Source organism: Patagioenas fasciata, chromosome 1, assembly GCF_037038585.1.
Source record: "Patagioenas fasciata isolate bPatFas1 chromosome 1, bPatFas1.hap1, whole genome shotgun sequence".
Classification (NCBI taxonomy): domain Eukaryota; kingdom Metazoa; phylum Chordata; class Aves; order Columbiformes; family Columbidae; genus Patagioenas; species Patagioenas fasciata.
The window spans coordinates 7,619,631-7,640,104 of NC_092520.1; the positions used below are offsets into that span (position 1 = coordinate 7,619,631).

Consider the following 20,474-nt stretch of genomic DNA (forward strand, 5'->3'; position numbering starts at 1 on the left):
TGCCTTTTAGACACGGTGTAATCTCAGAGACCCGTAGCAAATTGGCAATGTGAAATGAGCTCTTGCCTAACTAGCAGATTTCTCGTTGTGCCTCAGTGACCACAGTGCAGAGTTTGGCCACCCTCTGCTAATTTGCAACATCTCAAGCTTTGAATGTTTTCTTTCATCCCAGTTCATCAGGACCAGCTGGAAAAGCACCTGCCAAGTGGAGAACTCGCTTGTAAAGGTTCACATCCAAAATGAGGCCTGGGACTTGGGCAGTTCTGCACTAGTGCCTCAACACTTCCTACTCCTGGGCTTCCTGCTAAATCCAAGAGGTGAATCAGACAGAAATACTTAGTCCATTATGCCCATGCAAATAACAGTGGGCTAGCACTAGGATTTTTTAATAGATTTTGCTCTCATAATTGCCGCAAATAAACATATTGCAAGGCAGAGGTTGGTTGCTCCATCTGGTACCAGGCACCAGAGTCCTTATTTTGTAGGGTTTTTTACATTTTTAGCATTTGGAAAGGTAGTGTCACACTTTGCTAACCACTCTACTACTGTGAAGCGGGCAACAAAAGCAACTCTGGGATCTTCCCCAGGGATAAGTCTCTACTGTGAGCCCTGGGTTTGGCGAGGCTGTGGTGGGATGGCTGAGGACCTGCCCAACAGGAGGACCCTCCACCAGAGCTGACCTGGGCTGCAGGAAACACACCAACATTTCCTACAGGGATGGGTCTCACCACAGATTTCTGAGCCCAGAGCAGCCTTCTGGCACAGTAAAAAGGGAGAAGTTTTATAGAGATTTGTAATGGAAATACTAAACCAGGTATTAAGTTTAGAAGATGTATAGATAAGGCTCTTAGGGATATGGTTTAGTGCTAGATTTGAGTTATAGTTTGACTCAACTATCTTAAGGTTCTCTTCCAACCAAAATGATTCTATGATTCTAAGACTGAAGCACGAACATGTAAACACCAGAAGAAATAGCCGAAGAAGTTTTAGAAGAATCGCTTCTGTAGGAAGTGCAGAACACTGTTCCCAGTCAAATTGATAAATCAGTAGCTTCCATTTAGCCCAGGCAGCCTGTGCTTTGATACCAAGGAGAGGACAAGCGATGATGTACAAGAGCTTCACTGGACCAAAAGAATCTGGTTGCAGTTTTAACAGTTATTGCACTACCTTGGGACCCGAGAAGTTTAAATTCCTCTATTGCTGGAATGATCTTTGCCTGTTTTTGCAGAAGTTGGAAGACATTGAGAGGCATGGGCTGGAAGGAAAGGATGATGGCGCAGCAAAGACTGTCTTTGCGTTTGCCCTTGGAAAACTGGCTTGTTTGTGTCTCTGCAATCACAGGTGACGTTAACCCAGCCATTGGACTATTTTGCAGGCGTCTAGGGAAGGTTTGATGTAGTAGCCTTGGAAATCTCACTTGTAGAAGCTACTGCTGAAGTCCAGGTTTGTGCTCTTAGCACCAAGTGCACTGCAAGGGTAGGTACTCTGAAATGGTGCTGAACATCCATTTCCACAGAAAATCGAAACGATGTTTGCGTTTCTTCAGTGTAGATGTCCAATGCCTGAGTTGTATTCGTAATTCATCATTTTTATAACATGCATAGCAGTGTCTCGGTAATTTGGAGTCATATATGGCCACAGCAGTTGTCTCTCCGTACACTTGGTGCATGTCAGCGTGTCTAAACAGGTAATTTTCTCATTAACTTTTCCCTTTTATCTCCTTTTTAATTTTTAACGCAGATTTTATTTGCTCCTGACGGCTTCGGCCGGTTTTTTCGGGATTTAAGCGTGAACTACATCTCCCGTCAGGCCCCGCGCCGCACTCGCGGTCCCGCGCCTGTGCAGCCGCGCGTTGCACCACGGGAGTTGTAGTCCGCTCGCCCTTCCCCGCCCCGGGTGCCGCGCTCCGGAAGTGACTCGGGGGACCGGGGGCGTGTTGATTTCCGGGAGACGACGCTCATGGAGGCCCAGGAGCAGAGAAGCATCTGAGGGGGTTCGGTGGCCGTCGCCATGTTCGGCTGCCTGGTGGCGGGCAGGCTGGTGAGCGCTGCCCGGGCCGCGGGCGGGGCCCTCAACCCGCTCGGGGCCGGGCTGGAGCTGCCGCAGGGGCCGCCACCTTCCACCCCGGGGTCGGCCCCAGGCTGAGGGGAGCCCGCCAGGCTTGTCTCACCTGCTCGGCTGCTGCCGCCCTCATCCCAGAGGCAGCCGCGTTGTAGAGCCTCCTTGCCGGGAGGTTGCCGTCCTCTCTGTCAATAGAGGGGTTTGGGCTCCTCAGAGACAAGCTGCCAGCTTAAAGGAAGCTTTTTAAGGCTAGATTGTGCCTTGGCTGCAAGGATGTGGCATCTCGGGTAAAGAGGAGGGTATCTTTTGCTCTGGCATCCTTCTAATTGCCTGTCTCAAGGTCTATTGTATTTCCTATGTGAACAGGTTTCCGTGCTCCTGGGGTTGTGCCAGCCAGGTGGTCAACAGCCACTGCTTATAGACTTGGCAACCTCTTCTGCACCCTATTTTCCTCCTACGCACATGGGGAGCGAAGGTATTCTGATCCTGTAGTCCCGGGTGGGATATATGTGCAGTGCAGGTAGAACAAGAGTGTTGTGCCTTTTCAGTAATATTTTTTGCAGTTGTTCTTCTGCTGTGTTTGATTTTTTTATCTGGCTTTTGCTGTTTAGGTTAGCACGTTCCTCACTTTCTGTTATGTTCCACTTCAGGTGTATTTCTGTAAAAGGAAAATCACAGTTACGGTCAAAGATGAAACACATAGTAATACTGATAAAAGTTTTGTTCTCTTTAGGTACAAGCAGCTCCCCAGCAAGTGGCTGAAGACAAATTTGTATTTGATTTACCGGACTATGAAAACATCAACCATGTAGTGGTCTTCATGCTGGGAACAATACCATTTCCAGAAGGAATGGGAGGATCTGTCTATTTTTGTTACCCAGACCAGAATGGGATGGCAGTGTGGCAGCTGCTGGGGTTTGTCACTAATGAGAAGCCAAGTGCCATCTTCAAGATTTCTGGTCTGAAATCTGGTAAGACTGGTAGGACATAGCAGTGAAACAGATGGGTTCCTGCATGCACAAGCAGTTAAATGTTTGAAGGTGGTTTTGAACAAGAAGCCTTTTGAAAAGGCAGACCACTGTGTGTTTTCATGTAGTCCCAAGCAGATGTGGTACCCGGACCTGTTTGTCAGCTTTGTGGAAGTCTGTCTCTGTGTTCCTGGCGAAATTTCTCCCTCACCTTCTCTTATATGTGGTGTTGATGTGGAAATTCCTTTCAGCATGCCTGGCATGTGTTCCAGTGCTTCTGCATGGAGAACCTGAGGAAGAATGACTTTCTGACTTCCATAGCATGTTCTTCAGGTGTTTCTGTAGACATGCCTGCAATGTTTCTTTCAGCTTCTGCTGTTAAGGAGTTGTATTCTTTATAGCACAGAGACAGTTTTTGTAATTAATGAAGTCTGACGCAGTGCTTTCAGACAGCTGCTTCCCTTTCAGGAGCGGTTGCGCTATAAAATTGTCCAGGAGAGGGTGTCGTCATTGGAAAGCAGCTTTGCAAAGGTTCTAATATTTTTTTATATAGACCCGGGTCAGAGAATTCTGCCTTATGTGGACTTAGAGAATGCTGGTGACTGAAGTTTTTTCCTAAATATATGGGGGGTTGGCCGTGCGTATTATAAAAATGATGAAGCGTCCCAATAACAACACCTTTGTCTTATTAAAGGAACAGATATGTCAGTCAAGCAGCTTCAAGTGTTATGATGATAAAGTAACGCACATTTTTGAAGGCTTCAGTGTATTCTACGGCCTTAACTTGAATCTCTGTGCAGGTAATTGAGGTTGCTGTGATAAAGTGTATTAATTCATAACATGGCATGCTTGCTTTTGAGTCGGTCCTGGACGGCAGTGTTACATGAAATGAGAGCTCTCAAGGTCCAGAGCAAAATGAATTCTGATCACGTATGTCCTTAAAAAATTTGGGCTTTCTTCAGGAGAGAGAGAACAGCCACAGGAAGGTTTGGGAGGGGGGGGTGTGTTTTGTTTATTATGAAGCGATGTTGCTAGTGAAACAGTAAAGTGGATCACCGGTTCTTCTGCCAGTTTTTGTGGTATGTTTCCCATGCTTGAAAGGCTTACTATATTTTAGATGCTTTCAGAGAGCTCCACAGGAAAACAAGTTTTCAGATGCTTTTTGCATGATTAGCCATAATTTCCCAGTAAGGGCTGCTGTGAGGAAGAACTCTGTGACACAGTTGAATGCACTTGTAACGCCATGTGATTGAGGCAAGAGAGACCTCAGCCCTTCACGTTGTTGTCTACAGCTTCTTTCCGACTGTGGAGTCAGTATAAGCTACACAGCCTTAGTTTCCATGACCAGAAACAGTTGTATGGTGGAGAAGACTATGAGGCTGCAGAAAGGGGAGACCAGAGAGGAATTACAGGGATCACTGAGAGACTTCACCGACTGTTGAAATCTGTGTTTTGGGGTTTGACTACCTCAGGCTAAGTTTTTAAGCAGGCTGTTGATGGGACCATATGCATCTGTGAAATGTATAAGGAAGAGGACAAGTGTCAGTGGCATGTCCTGCAACAAACATTGCGGTTCTCAGATGCCCCCTGATTCATAGTAAGGAGCAGTACTGTTCCATTAAGAGGCCAAATAAAGACGTTGAAACAGAGTTATATCCCCTGCTTAAGAAATGTTAGGTGATTATGTTTATATCTTGGCTATTGAGGCTGAGTTCATGTAAAATAGCAACTGAAAGCTGAGTGGCTGCCTTATCAACCTGTTTTCAACATCGTCACTTTTTCTGAGGACATGAGGGATGTCAAGCCAACCTGTGATTGAAGCTTCTGAGAAACACAGAGGTTGCCTGACAGTGTTCAAGAAGAGGCTGGGCAATGTCCTCAGACACACGGTGTGAACTGTGGGGTTGTCTGTGCAGGGACAGGAGTTGGACTCCATCATCCGTGTGGGTCCATTCCAACTCAGGACATTCTGTGATTCTGTTTCCAACCTGGTAAGTGCAGGCTAACGTGAGGTGGCTGAGGGCTAATTTGGAGAATTAATAACAGAATCAAGTTGATGTGGGCTTTGCAAAAGCTAATGTGAGCTGGAACAGTGTGGAGAATTTTTAGAAATGTCTAGCTTATGTCAGCTTTTTGTTAGGTTATGTTAGGAATACGTGCATTAAAAATGATGTGAAAACGTGTAAATTTTGTATCATGGATTCAATGTATCTGTGACATCAAATTCCTTGCTGGGGATGTTATGTAGTTGTATTAATAGCTGTGTTGTAAAGTGGAAATATTGTGGAGTGCTGTGTTTGCTTGAGCTTAATCCCTTTTTGAGAGGAACAAATTTGTGTCCCTGTTTGTCAGCTCCCTGTGAAACAGTAGTTGTAGCAGAGTTTCTTCTGTGATGAAAAGGGCCAGAGTGTTTCTTACATGGATATGAGTGGCCAGCTGCAGTGGTGTAGTGTTTCATTACACAGACTTTGGGAAAGGTTAAAGGTATCATTTGTAACTCTTACATTATGTATAGTGTCTGAAACCTGGAACTGCACAGGTTTTGTGATGTGTGTGACTTATCCACATTGCACATTGTTGTAAGGACTGATTGAGCTGTTAAATACAGTGTCTGGGGATGTGGAATTAGGCTTCTGAGCTGTGAGGGTCAAGCAAAATGATGTTGCTCAAGGTTTTTTTGTTTGCTTCTCTCTTTCCTGTGCTGTGCTTGCTAAGGAAAGGCAATGTACGTGAACATTGCAGTGTTTCCAAGTGGAATCCCAGAAGGTTATCTGAATAGATGAACTGAAGGGGAAATCGCTTTTGTGGAATAAACTCTTCAATGTGAAAGTGATTTGTGGAGTAGAGATTAAATTACAAACCTGGACACTTTTATGTTGACTAAGGTGCCATTTAAACTCGGTTAACTTTCTTTGAATAAAAGGTTTCCAGATGGGATTTTGAAGGTGTCTCACAGAAATGTCATAGTACCCTCTAAAAGATTCCTTGAGAGATCTTCTATAATCAAGAAAGTTTTTTTGAATTGTGTTTCTTAATATTTTCACTACAAACTGAACATTGTTCTGAATGTTGTTTTCTTCTTAGTGACTTTTAACCATTCAAAAGCTATGCTGTGAGGCTAGAAATATAAGTGTGTGTGTGTGGTTTGTGGGGGTTTTTTGTGTTTGGTTTTTTGTTGTTGTTTTAACCCCTTGAATTTAGTAAGTAAAGTCTTGCATCTGCTGATATTTATTTTAAGTCTAGGGGTTAAAGGCCTGAAGTGTCCAGGATTAACAACACATATGATAGGACAAGAGGAAAAGGCCTCAAGTTGCACCAGTGGAGGTTTAGATTGGATATTAGGAAAAAATTCTTCACGGAAAGGGTTGTCAGGCATTGGAACAGGCTGCCCAGGGCAGTGGTGGAGTCACCATCCCTGATGGGGTTTAAAAGGTGTTTAGATGAGGTTCTTAGGGACATGGTTTAGTGCTAGAGTTGGGTTAGGGTTGGACTTAATGATCCTGGGGGTCTCTTCCAACTGAAATTATTCTATGATGCTGTGTTTCTTTTTGAGGATCAACTGTCATGTAAAATGGTGACTGGCTTTGCAATAGGCATTAAATCTGAATTATTTTTCTTCTCTTCAGATGCAATCTCCATGTTTGCTGAAAATAAAAGTGTTAAATTAACTCCTCTTCTCTCCTCCAGTTAGAATTCGGAAAGCCTGAATTTAATTATCAGATACATTATGGGCTATGGCAAGTGTATTGCATTAGAGGCGACAGAATGGTGGTGCTGGTTGTGATACCACCCTCCAGGGTAAGAAAGTGTGTCAAAGTACACCATACCAGTACTTATAAGTGAGATTCTGGCACATGGCTTATATGTAGACTGTGGTATTTTATTTAAATTAATTATCTTCTCAGTTGGGTTATCTTTGAGATATTCTGATGTTTCTATAGGACTGACAGTGTTGCTTGTATTTGGTTTTATTTAGGGAGTGGAACAGAGACAAGTTGTGTTCCAGCAGTCGCATTTCTGAAGGTGAACAGAAATGATCCTCCTTGCTGTATGTAGAGCTGATTGACTCTTAGAAAGTTTGTGAGTGATGATGCTCCTGCTGGGATTTTGGAAAACTTTCATTTTGATTTTTCTGTCAATTCATGCTAAAAGCTGAATAATGTGTGTTTGTGAGGTTTTGGGGTTTTCTGGTCATTTCCCCAGTCAATGTGTATTTTTTCAGGCTCTTAGTCTTCCCACTTCTGGATTTTTCATTATAGGTGAAATGTTTAACAGCCTGTAGTCAAGGCAGAACAGAGTATTTCTGGCTTTACCAAAGCTGAGTGGCTTCTTTAGTGCCAAGAGGCATAACAAAGCAATATACCTTTGTGAAAGAGGCCGAGTTAATCTCTTGAAATTGTGCAATTTCTTGTGTAACAGACTGCAGCTGTAATAAATGTCATAGTAAGATCCCTTGGTGCCTGTTGGAGCTGTACTAGTAGTGCTAACTGTGTTCTTTCATGAAGGTCACTGACATTCCTAATTAAATCACTGTGATTTGTATCAATCAACACAAGGAATTGTGGTCACATCTCATGGCACAACTGAAGAGTTCACGTTTTTTCACTTGGGCTACTGATGCTCTTGCAGAGCGTGATGGCTTTTGGAAGGCAAGACATGGGTTCTGCTGGGGTCTTTTGCCACAGGTGAAGTGTTCATGTTGCTTTGGAAAGTGTTGTGAATATAATGTTTTGCTGACCGCCCTTTTCAAAGCAGGAGTTCATGCTGCAGGGAAGCAGTTTTGGCCTAGAGAACAGAGGTTTAGGAGAATGCCGTTGCTGGCAGTTGTCGCTGTTACTGGCTTGTTTGTACTTTTAGATCTGGAGACGATTAATGGCCGGTAATAATTTAGTCAATGCAATTATATATTCTCTGGCTGTGTGTTGTTTTACTGATTGAGAGTAGATGAAATTCATGTGATTGTGCATAAAGAAGGGGCTTAGAAATGCTCTTCACCTTATAATTGTTTTTTTTAATTTAGTTTTCATTTGTGCCTGAAAGTGGTGTAGGAATAGAAAGCAAACCATGGGCTGAGATTTTGACCCTTACAGGAAGTGTATTGACAAATGGGATAAAAGTTACAGGTTAACCTTTTCCATTGCAGACTTTTTCTGTTGTGCAGCATGCAATGGTGTGTGTGATGCCGTTTTCCACTTGCAAATATACCCTCTAATATAATGTCTGCATTTGAGACCTGCACATGAGTGAGATTTTTGACATGGTGATGAGGGCTCACTATCTTGAATCAAGGGTTTAATGAAGGGAAAGGAAGAGATGGAAATAAATATTTTCCTGATGGCAGTTGCTCTGTGATGAGATAATATGTTGGAAAGTGTTGGGTCTGTGTGCAAAAACCCGAGTTTGTATTTAATTACCAATTAACATACTGCATTCTCTGTGTTTGGAAGGTTAATTGCAATAGCCAAGTATTGAAAATGCGGAGTGTATTTCAGATGGTGTAAGGATGATAGGGGATGTTTTTCTTTTAGCCTTTTAGGCTGAGGTGTTTCCAAGGGAGTGGTTCCATGGGGGTGTGTGCAAAGTGACAGAATAGATGTATTTTGTTATTTAGATCATGGGTGGCTTTCTAAAGTAGTGAAACGTTCTGATGGAGCCTGTTGCTTGAGGATGTTACGTGTTCATTGTAAATGTCAGCTTCTCAGGTAAGGATGTTACAAGATGTAAAACTTCTACCAGCTCTATTGTTATTGGGATTTTTAATCATGAACTTGTGTGATATTTGGTTTCCAGTACCTTTTCTCTGTCTTTTTTAATACTTTAATAAGTTGTACCTTTATCAAGCAAGCATCTCTCCACACTAAAGGTTAACATCATATAGCAATGGCATTTTTCAAAACACTTCCAAATAGCACTTCAGCAGATGAACTGTCTTATTTGCCTTGTGTTAAAGTAACATTTTAATAGCAAGTGCTTTACTCTTGAATGTAGCACTATATTGCAGTTGTAGGGTCTGGAGTGAGGAGTGATGCTCCGCTTCAGTTGAAAAGGGTGTTGGATTTTTGAAAGTGTGTTCTGGATGGGCTGGATGTTGGCTTCTTTGTGGTAGTGCCTCATGTCTCTGCAGAAAAAACAGGTAAGTTTGAGATCGTCAGTCTCTGAGTCTCAGTTTGACTTCTCAAAGTTGTGCTGGTTTTGCCAGCTGAGTTTTTGACCATGGAACTAAGTCAGATGGTGCTTTAGATTTCAGTTGGCCTTCCTCGCAGCTCAAGGTAGTATTGCCTGGTCTGTAGGGCAGCTCTTGATCAGCTTTGCTTTTTCCTGCTAGTGAGAGGCCAGAGAGCACTACTGAAAAAAATCACTTCTGTGTTAAGAGCGAACTTGTCTATTGTGTTTGCTCGAACTTAGGTGGAGCATGAGTATTTGTTTTCTGGCAGCATCGTGGCCCCCAGATGTTTTTCCTGTGTTTTCCTTTAGAGATGCTGCCAAAGAGGAGCGTGTGGTTTAGGTAACTCTGGGTGCCCGTTGTTGTTTGCAGAGCCCCTGGCTGAAGCTGGGACTGAAAGTGCTGGTTAACACTCAGTTGAGAAAGGTCAGAAATGATGGCAGAGGGTTGGGATGATGCCCGTATGAGCAGTATGCAAGTTAGGGGTGATTTTCTTCCTGATTAATTGTTTTGTTTGTGGCTCTGGCAAAGTCAGAGGCCTTTCTGTTCTGTGGCTACTCTTCGGCCTTTGCTACTGTTGGTGGTTTTGGGCAGTTCAGCCGAGTCCTGGGGCTGCCCAGCCCTGCACAAGGGTGGCTGCTCTGGATCTCAGTGCACAACCAGGTTCACAAGCACCTGGTTTGAACGAGTGAATCGAAGCACTGTGCAGCAGGGCTGCACGTTTCCTGCTTATCTGCAATTGTTACAATGAGAATTAAAGGGTCAGTTCCTATTGAGAAACGATCTGTCAGTAAATGACAGCAGAACCTATTTTCTGTTGAATCAGTGTACTTAATAGGAAGCTTTAAAATGATCTGCTGTGTCTTTTAAATGTACCTATCACACTGTTTCATCTGTTGTGCTTGTGTGTACTTGTGCCTGTCCTTGGACTGCGTGATTTTTCTGTATTTCTGAGATAGGGAGATGTTTCTGGTGGGATTTGAAAGATACCTTTTACAGAAGAAACACAGTAATTTAAGTAACACAGTCTTTATGTGGGTGTCAAATCTAACGTGTGCTGTTTGTGATGCTTTCAGGGAAGGGAAGTCAACATCCCTTCGGTGCCATGAACCTCCCTCAGACACCAACAGTGGCCCAGATTGGAATCTCGGTGGAACTGCTGGAGAACCTGGCCCAGCAGACTCCTGTTGCAAGTGCTGCTGTGTCATCAGTAGATTCATTCACAGAGGTAGCGTGGACATTCTAATTTCAGAAATTCTCTGTACTACTGAAGTCTTAAGGATTGAACCTCCAAGTTAATTTAAAAAAAAGCAGCTATGGGAGGCTGTAGGGTTGTAACCAACTTAATCGTTGTCAAATCATTTGGCTGGATGCTGTTATATTTTGAAGTTACTTTTTCTTACACTGGAAAACTCTCTCCTGTAAAGGATTGGATTTTGCATGTTCAGTGGAGTTGGGCCAATAGACTCACTCATCTCAATGTCACTCTACTGTAAAAATATTTGTGATGCTTCCTTATAGGAGCAGCTCTGACTAAATACATGTAAGAGATGGTGGATCTTTGGGTGATTTGGAGGTGCTGGAACTCTGGTGTGTAGATTTGCAGGGATGCTCGAAAACTACTCAGAAGTCAAGGCCAACATTGGCATGATGCAGACAGGTATCTACTGTCCCTGAGAAATCCTTCTGATGTAGTTCTGCAGAACTAGGGAATCATCCCCTCTCCCACAGAAAGACATTTTAGGTTTGGTTTGGTTTGGTTTGCTTAATTCTTTCCCTATGGACCAGGCTTTGGGCTGCAACACTTGCCATTTTTTTTACCCAGCCTGCCTGTTAGTTTGAACCTCTGGAAATCCTCAGCCAGCGCTGGTGGTTTGTTGGCCATCTAACAGCAGTTCAAGGCAAGCTGGATCTGCTTGCCAGGTCTTGATTTCCTGAACGCCGACGGCTCTGGCATTATCTTTTGATATTTCAGCAGTTGGTGAGGGTTTTCTTGAAGCTTTTTTCTTGCTTGCTTTGCTTACAGACACTTCCTGAGCTAGATTAGTAACTGAACAGTGATCCTGATGATGTAACTGATGTCCTGTAGCGGTGTATACGCATAAAGCTCCAAATAAGTAAAGTCTTTTGGAGAAAGTTATCATGATTAGGAGTTGAATGACAGCTGTTTTTGCATAGTACTGTTAATGGAGCTTTACTGGAGATGTTAGGAGCAAATGACATCTAAATAGCACTTCTGTTTTCACCAATTTCTATAATAGCAGTAGTTAAGTCGTGAGTTATTGTGTCGCATAAGGTCATTTGTAAGGTGGCTGGTGGATTTTTCTGGCAATAATATTTAAAGAAGAAAGAACCACCTCATGATTGCATAACTTCTTTACAAATGTTGTTTCCATTTAGGTGGATTTTTCTATTAAAAAAAGTATAGTAGCATCCTAACTGAATTTGTATGTTGCTTTCCAGGAATGCAGTTGAACCAAAGGTTGAAGCAGTAATTACTCGTATAAAGACGATGTATAAAGTCATAATTGACAAAAAAACCTTTGAGGGAGTAGATAGCAGAGGAAGGGGATATGACTGGGAGCATGTTTGTGAAGGACTAATGGCTTTGATTTAATACTTGACATTTGGAACTGCTACATTATAGCAATAAAGTGGTTTTGTTTTTTTGAAGGCAAAATCATCTCTGTCTAATTGAAGGGGTTGCTCTCCCACTATATTTTTAGTGAGATTTATGAAGCTTTATGATTGTATATCTATTTTTTAAATACATGTATTATAAAAAACATGTATTGAGAAAATTGAATGAAACCAGAGTTCTGCATGTGAGTGGGGTGAGACTGAGGCTTCTGGGTTCTGAATTCTTCCATTCCTTTTGTCACAGCAGGTGGAGGGAAGCACAAGGGTACGCATATATCAGAGAGTCACAGAATGTCGTGAGTTGGAAGGGACCCACAAGGATCATCGAGTCCAACTCCTGTGCTTTTTCCTCCTTCGTTTCACTGTCTATGAAAATAGTTTGTTCTCCCACCAAAACAATGCACACTTTTTGTTTTGTTTTTTTAATAAAGAGAATAGGGGTAAGATGGAGGTACCGTAGCCTTATGTAGCTGTAGCCTGGCTGCGAATGTCCTGCAGCCTCATCCTCTGCACACAGGGCTCACTGCTTCTTGGCCTCTCTTTCACTCTTTTAATTCTTTATTCCTACAGTTTAGGAGTTTCCTGTTCATCTTTTTCATGTTTTCCCCAACAAGATCTTGTGGCAGAAGATGCCAGGATAACAACCTTTCTGGTGTGGAACCAAAAGGAAATTTCCCTGTCAGTGGAGTCTGACGAGTTGTAACGAGGCCGATCACAGACTTTTCAGCTGGTGTAGCGACTCATGTTTTGCCATGAGCTGGAACAGCAGCTTTGACTGGGTCTGCAGTTGTGCTGATGTTTGCTTTGCAGGAGAGGGACAGCTCTGGTCACTGCATCACTACTTTGTCCCGAGATGAAAGTGTTCTTCCCAAAGCTGTTTATGCAGTTGGATGAAGTAGGGCAGGGAGTGGGCAAGTGAAGATCCTGAAAATGATTCTTGGATGATGAATGCATCTGAGCGCAAGTTAGGATGTTTTGATCACTTTAAAATGGACATGTTTGGACCTACTATATCCACTTTCCCACAGTGTTTTAGATGGTAGTGCTAATTTTACTTCATACAGGAGTTTTGGATTTGTTCAACTTTTGCGCAAAAATTCAAACTGAAAAAAGAACTTAAAACTCTCCTTTTTTTTTTTATTTCAGTTCACTCAGAAGATGTTGGATAACTTCTATAACTTTGCTTCCTCCTTTGCTGTAACTCAGGCACAGATGACCCCGAATCCTTCTGAAGCTTTCATTCCTGCAAATGTAGTTCTGAAATGGTAATGGCAATGATCTCTGGTAACAAGTGGGTTTTTTCCTCGGCATTATACCAGCTGATTTCTTCAGTATTGAACTGCTGTCATGCTATTCACCGAGATGATGCAAAAATGATTTCAAAGCATTTGTGAGAGTTGTCAATTTGTGTTTGTTCATTGCGCTTGGTCTCTTCCTAGATGTAATTCCAGCATAGTTATATTGCTCATGTTCCCGGTTGACTTGGTTCTGTCCCCAAGACCTTTGAGCACAAACAAAAGTCTCTCTGGGAGTTGTTTTCCAGGGACTGGTTTAAGAAATGTCTATGGGGGTGATCTGTGTAGTCTGGAGATGACTTGTGAACTAGCAGCAGTCCTACAGTTTAACCCTCTTTAGCCTCCATAGTATTAACCTGAACCCTGTTTAACACAGAATTTTGGGCTCTCTGAATACAGTTGTATCATTAGTACAGATATCATGAATATACAAGCAGTTAACATAAGCAATATATTTTATTCGGGAGTGTAACTTGATGCAGATCTGTTCAGAAGGTAACTCCACGCACTCCATGAATGTACATGGGGGAGGTCTCTGAGAAAAACTGAAGCGAAACCAGGCTGATGGAGCAGGGAAATGGCTGGTCATGACCTGAATGATGCTGAATTTGCTTTTGGTTGTTCAAAACAGCATCATGAATTGAGGCATAGCTCTAATAATTAAACTGAACACCTTTGTATATAGAATCTGTAAAAATCAACAATTTTTTTAGCTCTGTTCCTGTGTTCTTGAGCCATCATAATGTGTTTAATTATAGCTTGCGATACGTAGAATATCTTAGGTCTCTGCAGTGGGCTGCCTGCAGTGAAGTTCAATAGTTCGGCTTAGAAATTCATTCATAAATAAGCCTTTCTCTAATCTGAGTGGGTTTAAAACTCTTTGGAGTCTCTTTTCTCATTTAAATTGGGGAACTATGAGATGGACGAGAACTTTGTTTCATGGGTAGTACCTTTTGGTACCTTACAGCTTGGGCTTGTGGGGATTGAAAGGATGTTTTTAGGCTTTTGTAGCCTGAAGCCTGTAGGCTGTTTTTGTTTTGAGAAAGTCACGGGAATTGTCTTTTTTCCCCATTTCTCCATGGTCGCTCAGTAATGAATTCTGATATTCAGTTTGTGGTTTACTTGTTTCCGTGAGTACAGAAAGTGAAATTAGGACAGCATGTGTGCGTATGGGATTCCATTATTTGTTAGAGAATAGGTTTTTTAGACTTGGCACTGTTAGGTTGATGGTTGGACTCAAACTTAAAGGTCTTTTCCAACCAAAACAGTTCTATAATTCTTAATGTGTTGTTGCTGAAATACACAAGTCTCACTGTTAACATTCTTGATACAGTAACAATAAGCATTTTGGATTTACTCCCTGGTGTGAAATACATGTAATTTATCATGTTCTCTGCACAGACTATATTATTTGCCTCATTTCTGAAGGCATTTTATTTGTAGCAGCTTTTGTGGTTTGATTTTGTTTTTCTAGGTATGAGAACTTCCAGAGACGCCTGACACAGAACCCTCTCTTCTGGAAAACATAAGCTTCAATTGCAGCATTTGAAGAGCTTTCTGATGAGCGCTTTTGGAAAGATGCAGCGAGTAACTCCATGAAGAATTTTGAGGAAAAAAACAACCAACGATTAGTCTGAAGAGACAAACTTGTAACTTTTGTATTACGCCTGAAAATTATTTAAAATTAAAATCCGTGAAAACTACTTGCCTATGCATTTTTTTTAAATTGATGTACTTGGCTGCAACAAGAAATCAGTGTTGCATGTACCCACGTAGAGATATTCTTTTTGAAACTGCATTTAAAGTGGAAGAAATAACAGGGTGGAAAACTAGCAGCAGTGTCTCATAGTTGTGTAATGTTCTGGGCTATTTAGTTGTAAACCAAATAAATGTAGTTTTTCCTTCTTCATTCTGAAGGGCCATCAGGCAACTGAGAATATGCTGATGGTTTTCCTGCTGGTACTTACGCTGTAAGTTCTTTCAGTTTGTCAACAACAAATATTCCTGTGCGCAGCTCCTGTAAATGGTACAATGGTATTTTCCTCTTTTTGGCATGAAGGACACTATGGAGCTTGATCTCAGGGTACCTGTCTGAAAGTTTTCCTGTATGAAAGTGTAATGAAGAGAAATTTCGGGGACTTCCCTGCTGCAAGTCAAACAGCTTTGAAATGGCTGTTATAGGCCAATTCAGAATTGTAGGTTTGTATTTTGCAGGCCTGGACTGTTCAGTGAGATGAGAGCTGCTAAATTATTGCCAGTGGAGGTATTTGATTAATTTGTCTTTCTCTTCAGCTTTAATTATGGTATGAAGGCCTAAGGGAAACCTGAAAGAGTTTTTCTGTGAGGAAAATGGGTTGCGTCAAAACACTGAGGTTATGTCAAGGACTTGTGGGGTATCATTTCTACCATTTGAGAGGAAGATATTATAATAATAACAATATTATGTTCTGCATTGAGAAACTCATTGCAGCACAGAGAACTGGAGCTTGTTTTGACTGTCCTGTGAGCTTCTCTTGCTATCCTGTGATTCCACTTCAAACTTAGAACCAAGTGTCTCCATAGTCTTCATCAAAACAGAGAACATTGTTCTAAATTTCTCTGGAAGAAGCTGCCATCTCTTCAGTTTGGTACGACAAAGTATCTTCTGTAGTCTCTACTGCTTAATGCTCCAGGTGGCTTTTGAAAAGCAAAACTAATTCCATCCCAGGTAACTTGTGGACAAAGCTCAGAGTTGTTTCACAGAAGGTTAAACCCTGAAATAACTGGTCCCGTGCTCAACCAAGCACTTAATTTTCTGAAGGAAACGTTTTTAAGCCACCTGTTCATGGAGAAGCAGCAATGAGGGCGGTTAGCAGAGGTGCAGGCTCAACTCCCTTAATTGGGAAAGGTCATTAGGATTATTGTGTGACCTGTCAAATCCTGCAGCAGGATATGGGAGCTCTGGTTACACAAGTGGCAGATGCCTCACGTAGCTGACAATGGCACAAGCGGTGTCAGAACACAGCGGGGCCAAACGGAAGCCGCAGTTAAAGCATCGTTGTGACACGGCTGCTGGTGGTCATTGCTGAGGTTCTCGTGCTTGTGAGGAAGCATCTGCCTGGTGTGGAAGTAAAATAATGAACATTTCAGAGGCCTTTGTGAGGTTCAAGACATGTCAGTATGACCTGACAGTCTCACCGGGGCAGCAGGATTTAAGTACCAATGGAGTGAATTATTTGTAAAGAAGAGGTACTGACTGGAGCATCCCTACATGAAGTAAACTGTGTTACTGCTCGTTGTTGCAATTTTCTACAGTCCTGCTTTATCTGACACGGTTTGGTGAAGAATAAGTCATATAACCTAAAGATGCTGTAGTCCATCAGGGCCCCCTCTGGGCAGAGTTCCCACCAGTCACTGCTGCTCTGTCCTCTCTCCTGGAGCATCAACCTCTTGTGTTCTGCCCTGGTCACAGCTGCATCCTGGTGGCTCCATGATGCTGGTGGGACTGGTGGTGTCTGGGCTTTGGGAAGCCAGAGTGGACCGTGTGGGAGGGATCAGTGCGAGCTCTGTGGCTGCTCTCACCCTGGCTCCAGATGTCAAGGTTATAAATGAATATATATAGTTGCATGCATTTTAAGGAATTCAGCAACGTGCATTGAGAACTTCTCCCAGTGCTGCAGCCACCATGGGTTCAGCAGGTTTCTCTGAGCTTGGTCAACGTGGCACACGCTTGAGACCATCTCTGTAAGTTATTTTCCTTTTCTTCCCAACCTGCCGTGGCTGAGCTTGTGGATCAGAAACCTACAGAAGGGAAAACCACCCCACTTCAAATTCTATCAGAGAGGTGCCTTTCAAAACCACTATGAAACAGCTCATTTATTTCTGTGAGCTGTTTATTTGAATTTCCAAGCTGTGCTTCTCAAGCACAAGAGCTTTTTCTTTCTACCTCACGCAACTTTCGTTCCACATGGGTTTGTCCTGAGAGACACCAAACCAGTCTTTCCTATTTCTTTGTGATGAGACGTAAAACAACAGCTGGATCACTGATGTTCAAAGTAGAAGCCTAAACCTGAGCTATTCAATCCACCTTTTGCACCATCTGCATGTCAAAAGTGAGGTTTGCACATTTTTTATTTGCTTGCTAGAAGAGAGAAGTATTCCCTTGTTGAGGAATGGAATAAACCTCTTACCGGCCTTTCTTGTTTCAGGATGAATAAGGGTTTAATATCTTTGCTCTGTGTCTTTCAGATAAAAGGGAGGTCGCAGGGAAGCGATCAGACTTTGTCCTGTGTCTTCATGACGAACAGCTGAACGCTTGCTCAGCACATCTGTCTATATAGATATGTATCTCCTACCAATATCCCTCAACAGGCTGGTTTAAAATGAGAGAACAGGATTATATAGAAGTAGTTCAGGAATACACCTGAAGAGAAACACAAAGATACAATGCATACATCAGTCTATCCTGCTTCTTACATATATATTGGTTTGGGTTGCTGTTGGTTTTAATTCCTCACACACAATAAAAAACAATTCTTCACCCAGTTACTTCCAGAAATGTAAAACCTGTAATAATAATAATAACCCATATGTAACGTAAATTATTTTGTAAAGGACCTCCTATGTGTATTTTTCCTTTGTGCTGTTACCACTTTCTTGCTACTAAGAGGTTAAGTCTTAAAACAACAAAAGACCCTCTACTGATGACAACCAATGATAGGATAAGGGGCAATGGGTACAAACTGGAACACAAAAGGTTCCACTTAAATTTGAGAAGAAACTTCTTCTCAGTGAGGGTGGCAGAGCCTGGCCCAGGCTGCCCAGGGGGGTTGTGGAGTCTCCTTCTCCGCAGACATTCAAACCCGCCTGGACACCTTCCTGTGGAACCTCAGCTGGGTGTTCCTGCTCCGGGGGGATTGCACTGGATGAGCTTTCCAGGTCCCTTCCAATCCCTGACATTCTGTGATCGTTCGGCTTTGAGGTTGAACATGCCCCACCATGGCTGACCAGGACAGTGATTGACTTATTTCCTTCCATTTTGGGACATTTTCCCAACCGTTTTTCTTCCCAAGTTAACATGACTCATCAGCCAGAGTTGGGAAAGTTTCATTCAGGAGCCTGATCAGTTTCTGGGTCTGCCCACACTGCACCCAGAGGCGAATTTAAAACTACAGAAAGCAACAAATGCATACACTGCTACTAGTTTATGCTGAAATAGATGGAAAGTCTGTGAAAAGCAGTCAAAATTCTAATTACGAAAAAAAAAGCATAAACCACACCAAAGAAAACACTTTCACATATACAAGGAAGGACAAATTCCATCCCCATTTGCATGAAATTCTCCAGCTTAAAATCAGATACCTCAAGAAGAATCCGATTTAAAATCACATTGTGGTTAACGTTTTAATTCCGTCACCACCACATGGCGTAAAACTCCAGAAGATGCACAGTCAGCTCTAGGAAGAAAACACCCCAATGAAATTAATACATGACTTTTATGTTCACCTGAGCTTTAAGCATCTGAATGTTGAAAAGGAGGTGTTTCTTTCCCTTTGTGATGTATATTCAAGATATTATTAGTCTTAAAAGCAGATGGTACTGATTGTTGTAATCGAGACTTCTTCTTCCCTGGGGCTTGATCCAGCTCTACTTGTGCAAGTCCATATTCTCTAGTTCAGGGGTGTCCAAGTAATTTTCACCGAAGGCCACATCAGCCTCCCTGTTGCCTTCAAAGGGCCGAGTGTAATTTTAGGACTGTATAAATGTAACTACTCCTACAGTTATACAGTCCTAAAATTACACTCGGCCCTTTGAAGGCAACAGCGAGGCTGATGAGCCCCCCCCCAGTGAAAATGAGTTGGACAGTGCTGCTCTGGTTCTTCCCTTCATTAACACCTTGAATCTTCAATCAGCTCTATCCAGATTTCTCAGGGCAAACCTGGTAGAACATTTGTCTGTATTTCAAGAGAACAGTCCTCAGCACATTCATAAATCGGTGCAAAAGTTAAAGCTGACCCTGTGTTAGGCCCCTCTCTGGTGAGGCACCATCCTCCCTTTCCTTCCTTTCAGCTCATTTGTCAGAACACACCACTTTGTCCAAAAAAAAATGGCCAAAAAAATCCCTACTGCTTTGTATCCCACTTCACTGTCAACCCCGGACATGGGAAAACCCAGAAAACCTTGTCCAACGACACACGCTTGCACAGCCTGAACAGCAGCAGCCTCCAGCACCAGTGTAGTCAGTGCGGTTCAGCTCAGCTGACGGAAGCAGTTTCCTGGAAGGCTGGAGGATGCCTGAGCACTCCCACAGCCTTTTGGAGTTCTCTCCCCACCACATCCCCACCTCGCAGCATTTCAGACTCTGCTAAACCCAGAGACTTCCCACAGAATTAATTATGAGGTGTTTGGGCCATTGCTGTTGCATAAAAAATAGTTGTATCAGAACTCGTGTGGCCAGCAGGACCAGGGCAGTGACCGTCCCCCTGTGCTGGGCACTGCTGAGGCCAAACCTCAAATCCTGTGCTCAGTTTTGGGCCCCTCACTACAGGAAAGACCTTGAGGTGCTGGAGCGAGTTCAGAGAAGGGGACAGAGCTGATGAGGGGTCTGGAGCACAAGTGTGATGGGAGCAGCTGAGGGAACTGGGGGGTTCAGCCTGGAGAACAGAAGGTTGAGGGGAGACCTTATCACTGTCTACAACTGCCTGAAAGGAGGTTGTAGCATGGAGGGTGTTGGGTGTAAGTCTTTTCCAACTCTGCCAACCAGCATCCTAAACAGACCAACGCCTGCTTCGGAAGTCCAAAGGAGCAGTTCTGCTGACCACCCTCCTTACTTCTCCAAGAACAGAAGGCTCAATCATTTCATGATCACTATGCCCAACACGACCTCCAACTGACACGTTGCCCACGAGCCCTTCTCTACTCACAACCAACAGATCCAGCGGGGCTCCTTCCCCAGCTGTGTTAGGAAGTGTCCTCCATGCACTGCAGGAGCCTCCTGGATTGTTTCCTCTCTGCAGTGTTGTATCACCAGCAGACATCTGGTAGGTTCAAGTCCCCCCACCATGTTTCTGTGACGGCAACAACATCATGGTTTTTCCAGACTGAAGGGCCTCGCTAGCACCGCATCCTCAAATGTTCATTTATACTTTATTCCTAAGTGCGGCATTTCCTGTGTGTGGTCCCTGGATAATTCTCAATAGCACCATGAGGTTTTCAGTCAGAAAGTCACAAACACACCCGCAACCACGCACACATATCAAATTTCTAGCAAGTTACCGTATACTTACGTGCTAGCTGTATGCAAAATGATTTCATAGGCCCTAAGTGAAAACTCTTTGTGGGGAAATAATTAAAATGGACAATTCAGAA

General features: G+C 43.0%; 1 protein-coding gene across 2 annotated transcripts; it reads left to right on the plus strand.

The window, feature by feature from the left end:
- Positions 1-1,912: 1,912 nt before the first annotated feature.
- Positions 1,913-14,830, plus strand: HIKESHI (heat shock protein nuclear import factor hikeshi). Of its 2 annotated transcripts, none has more exons than XM_065833135.2 (5): positions 1,913-2,040; positions 2,795-3,032; positions 10,269-10,420; positions 12,979-13,097; positions 14,602-14,830. In XM_065833135.2, the coding sequence occupies exons 1-5, from the start codon at positions 2,011-2,013 to the stop codon at positions 14,654-14,656; spliced, it is 594 nt and encodes a 197-aa protein (XP_065689207.1). In that variant the 5' UTR covers positions 1,913-2,010; the 3' UTR covers positions 14,657-14,830. The 2 variants fall into 2 exon arrangements, with proteins under 2 accessions (XP_065689207.1, XP_071674180.1); XM_071818079.1 differs by lacking the exon at positions 1,913-2,040 and adding an exon at positions 2,242-2,536.
- Positions 14,831-20,474: the final 5,644 nt, after the last annotated feature.

Bases quoted from the DNA above. Each gene is read 5' to 3' on its own strand.
- HIKESHI (XM_065833135.2), top strand. From the start codon at position 2,011: ATGTTCGGCTGCCTGGTGGCGGGCAGGCTG. The intron at 2,041-2,794 runs GTGAGCGCTGCC...TGTTCTCTTTAG, and splicing joins GCCTGGTGGCGGGCAGGCTG to GTACAAGCAGCTCCCCAGCA. The intron at 3,033-10,268 runs GTAAGACTGGTA...TGATGCTTTCAG, and splicing joins GATTTCTGGTCTGAAATCTG to GGAAGGGAAGTCAACATCCC.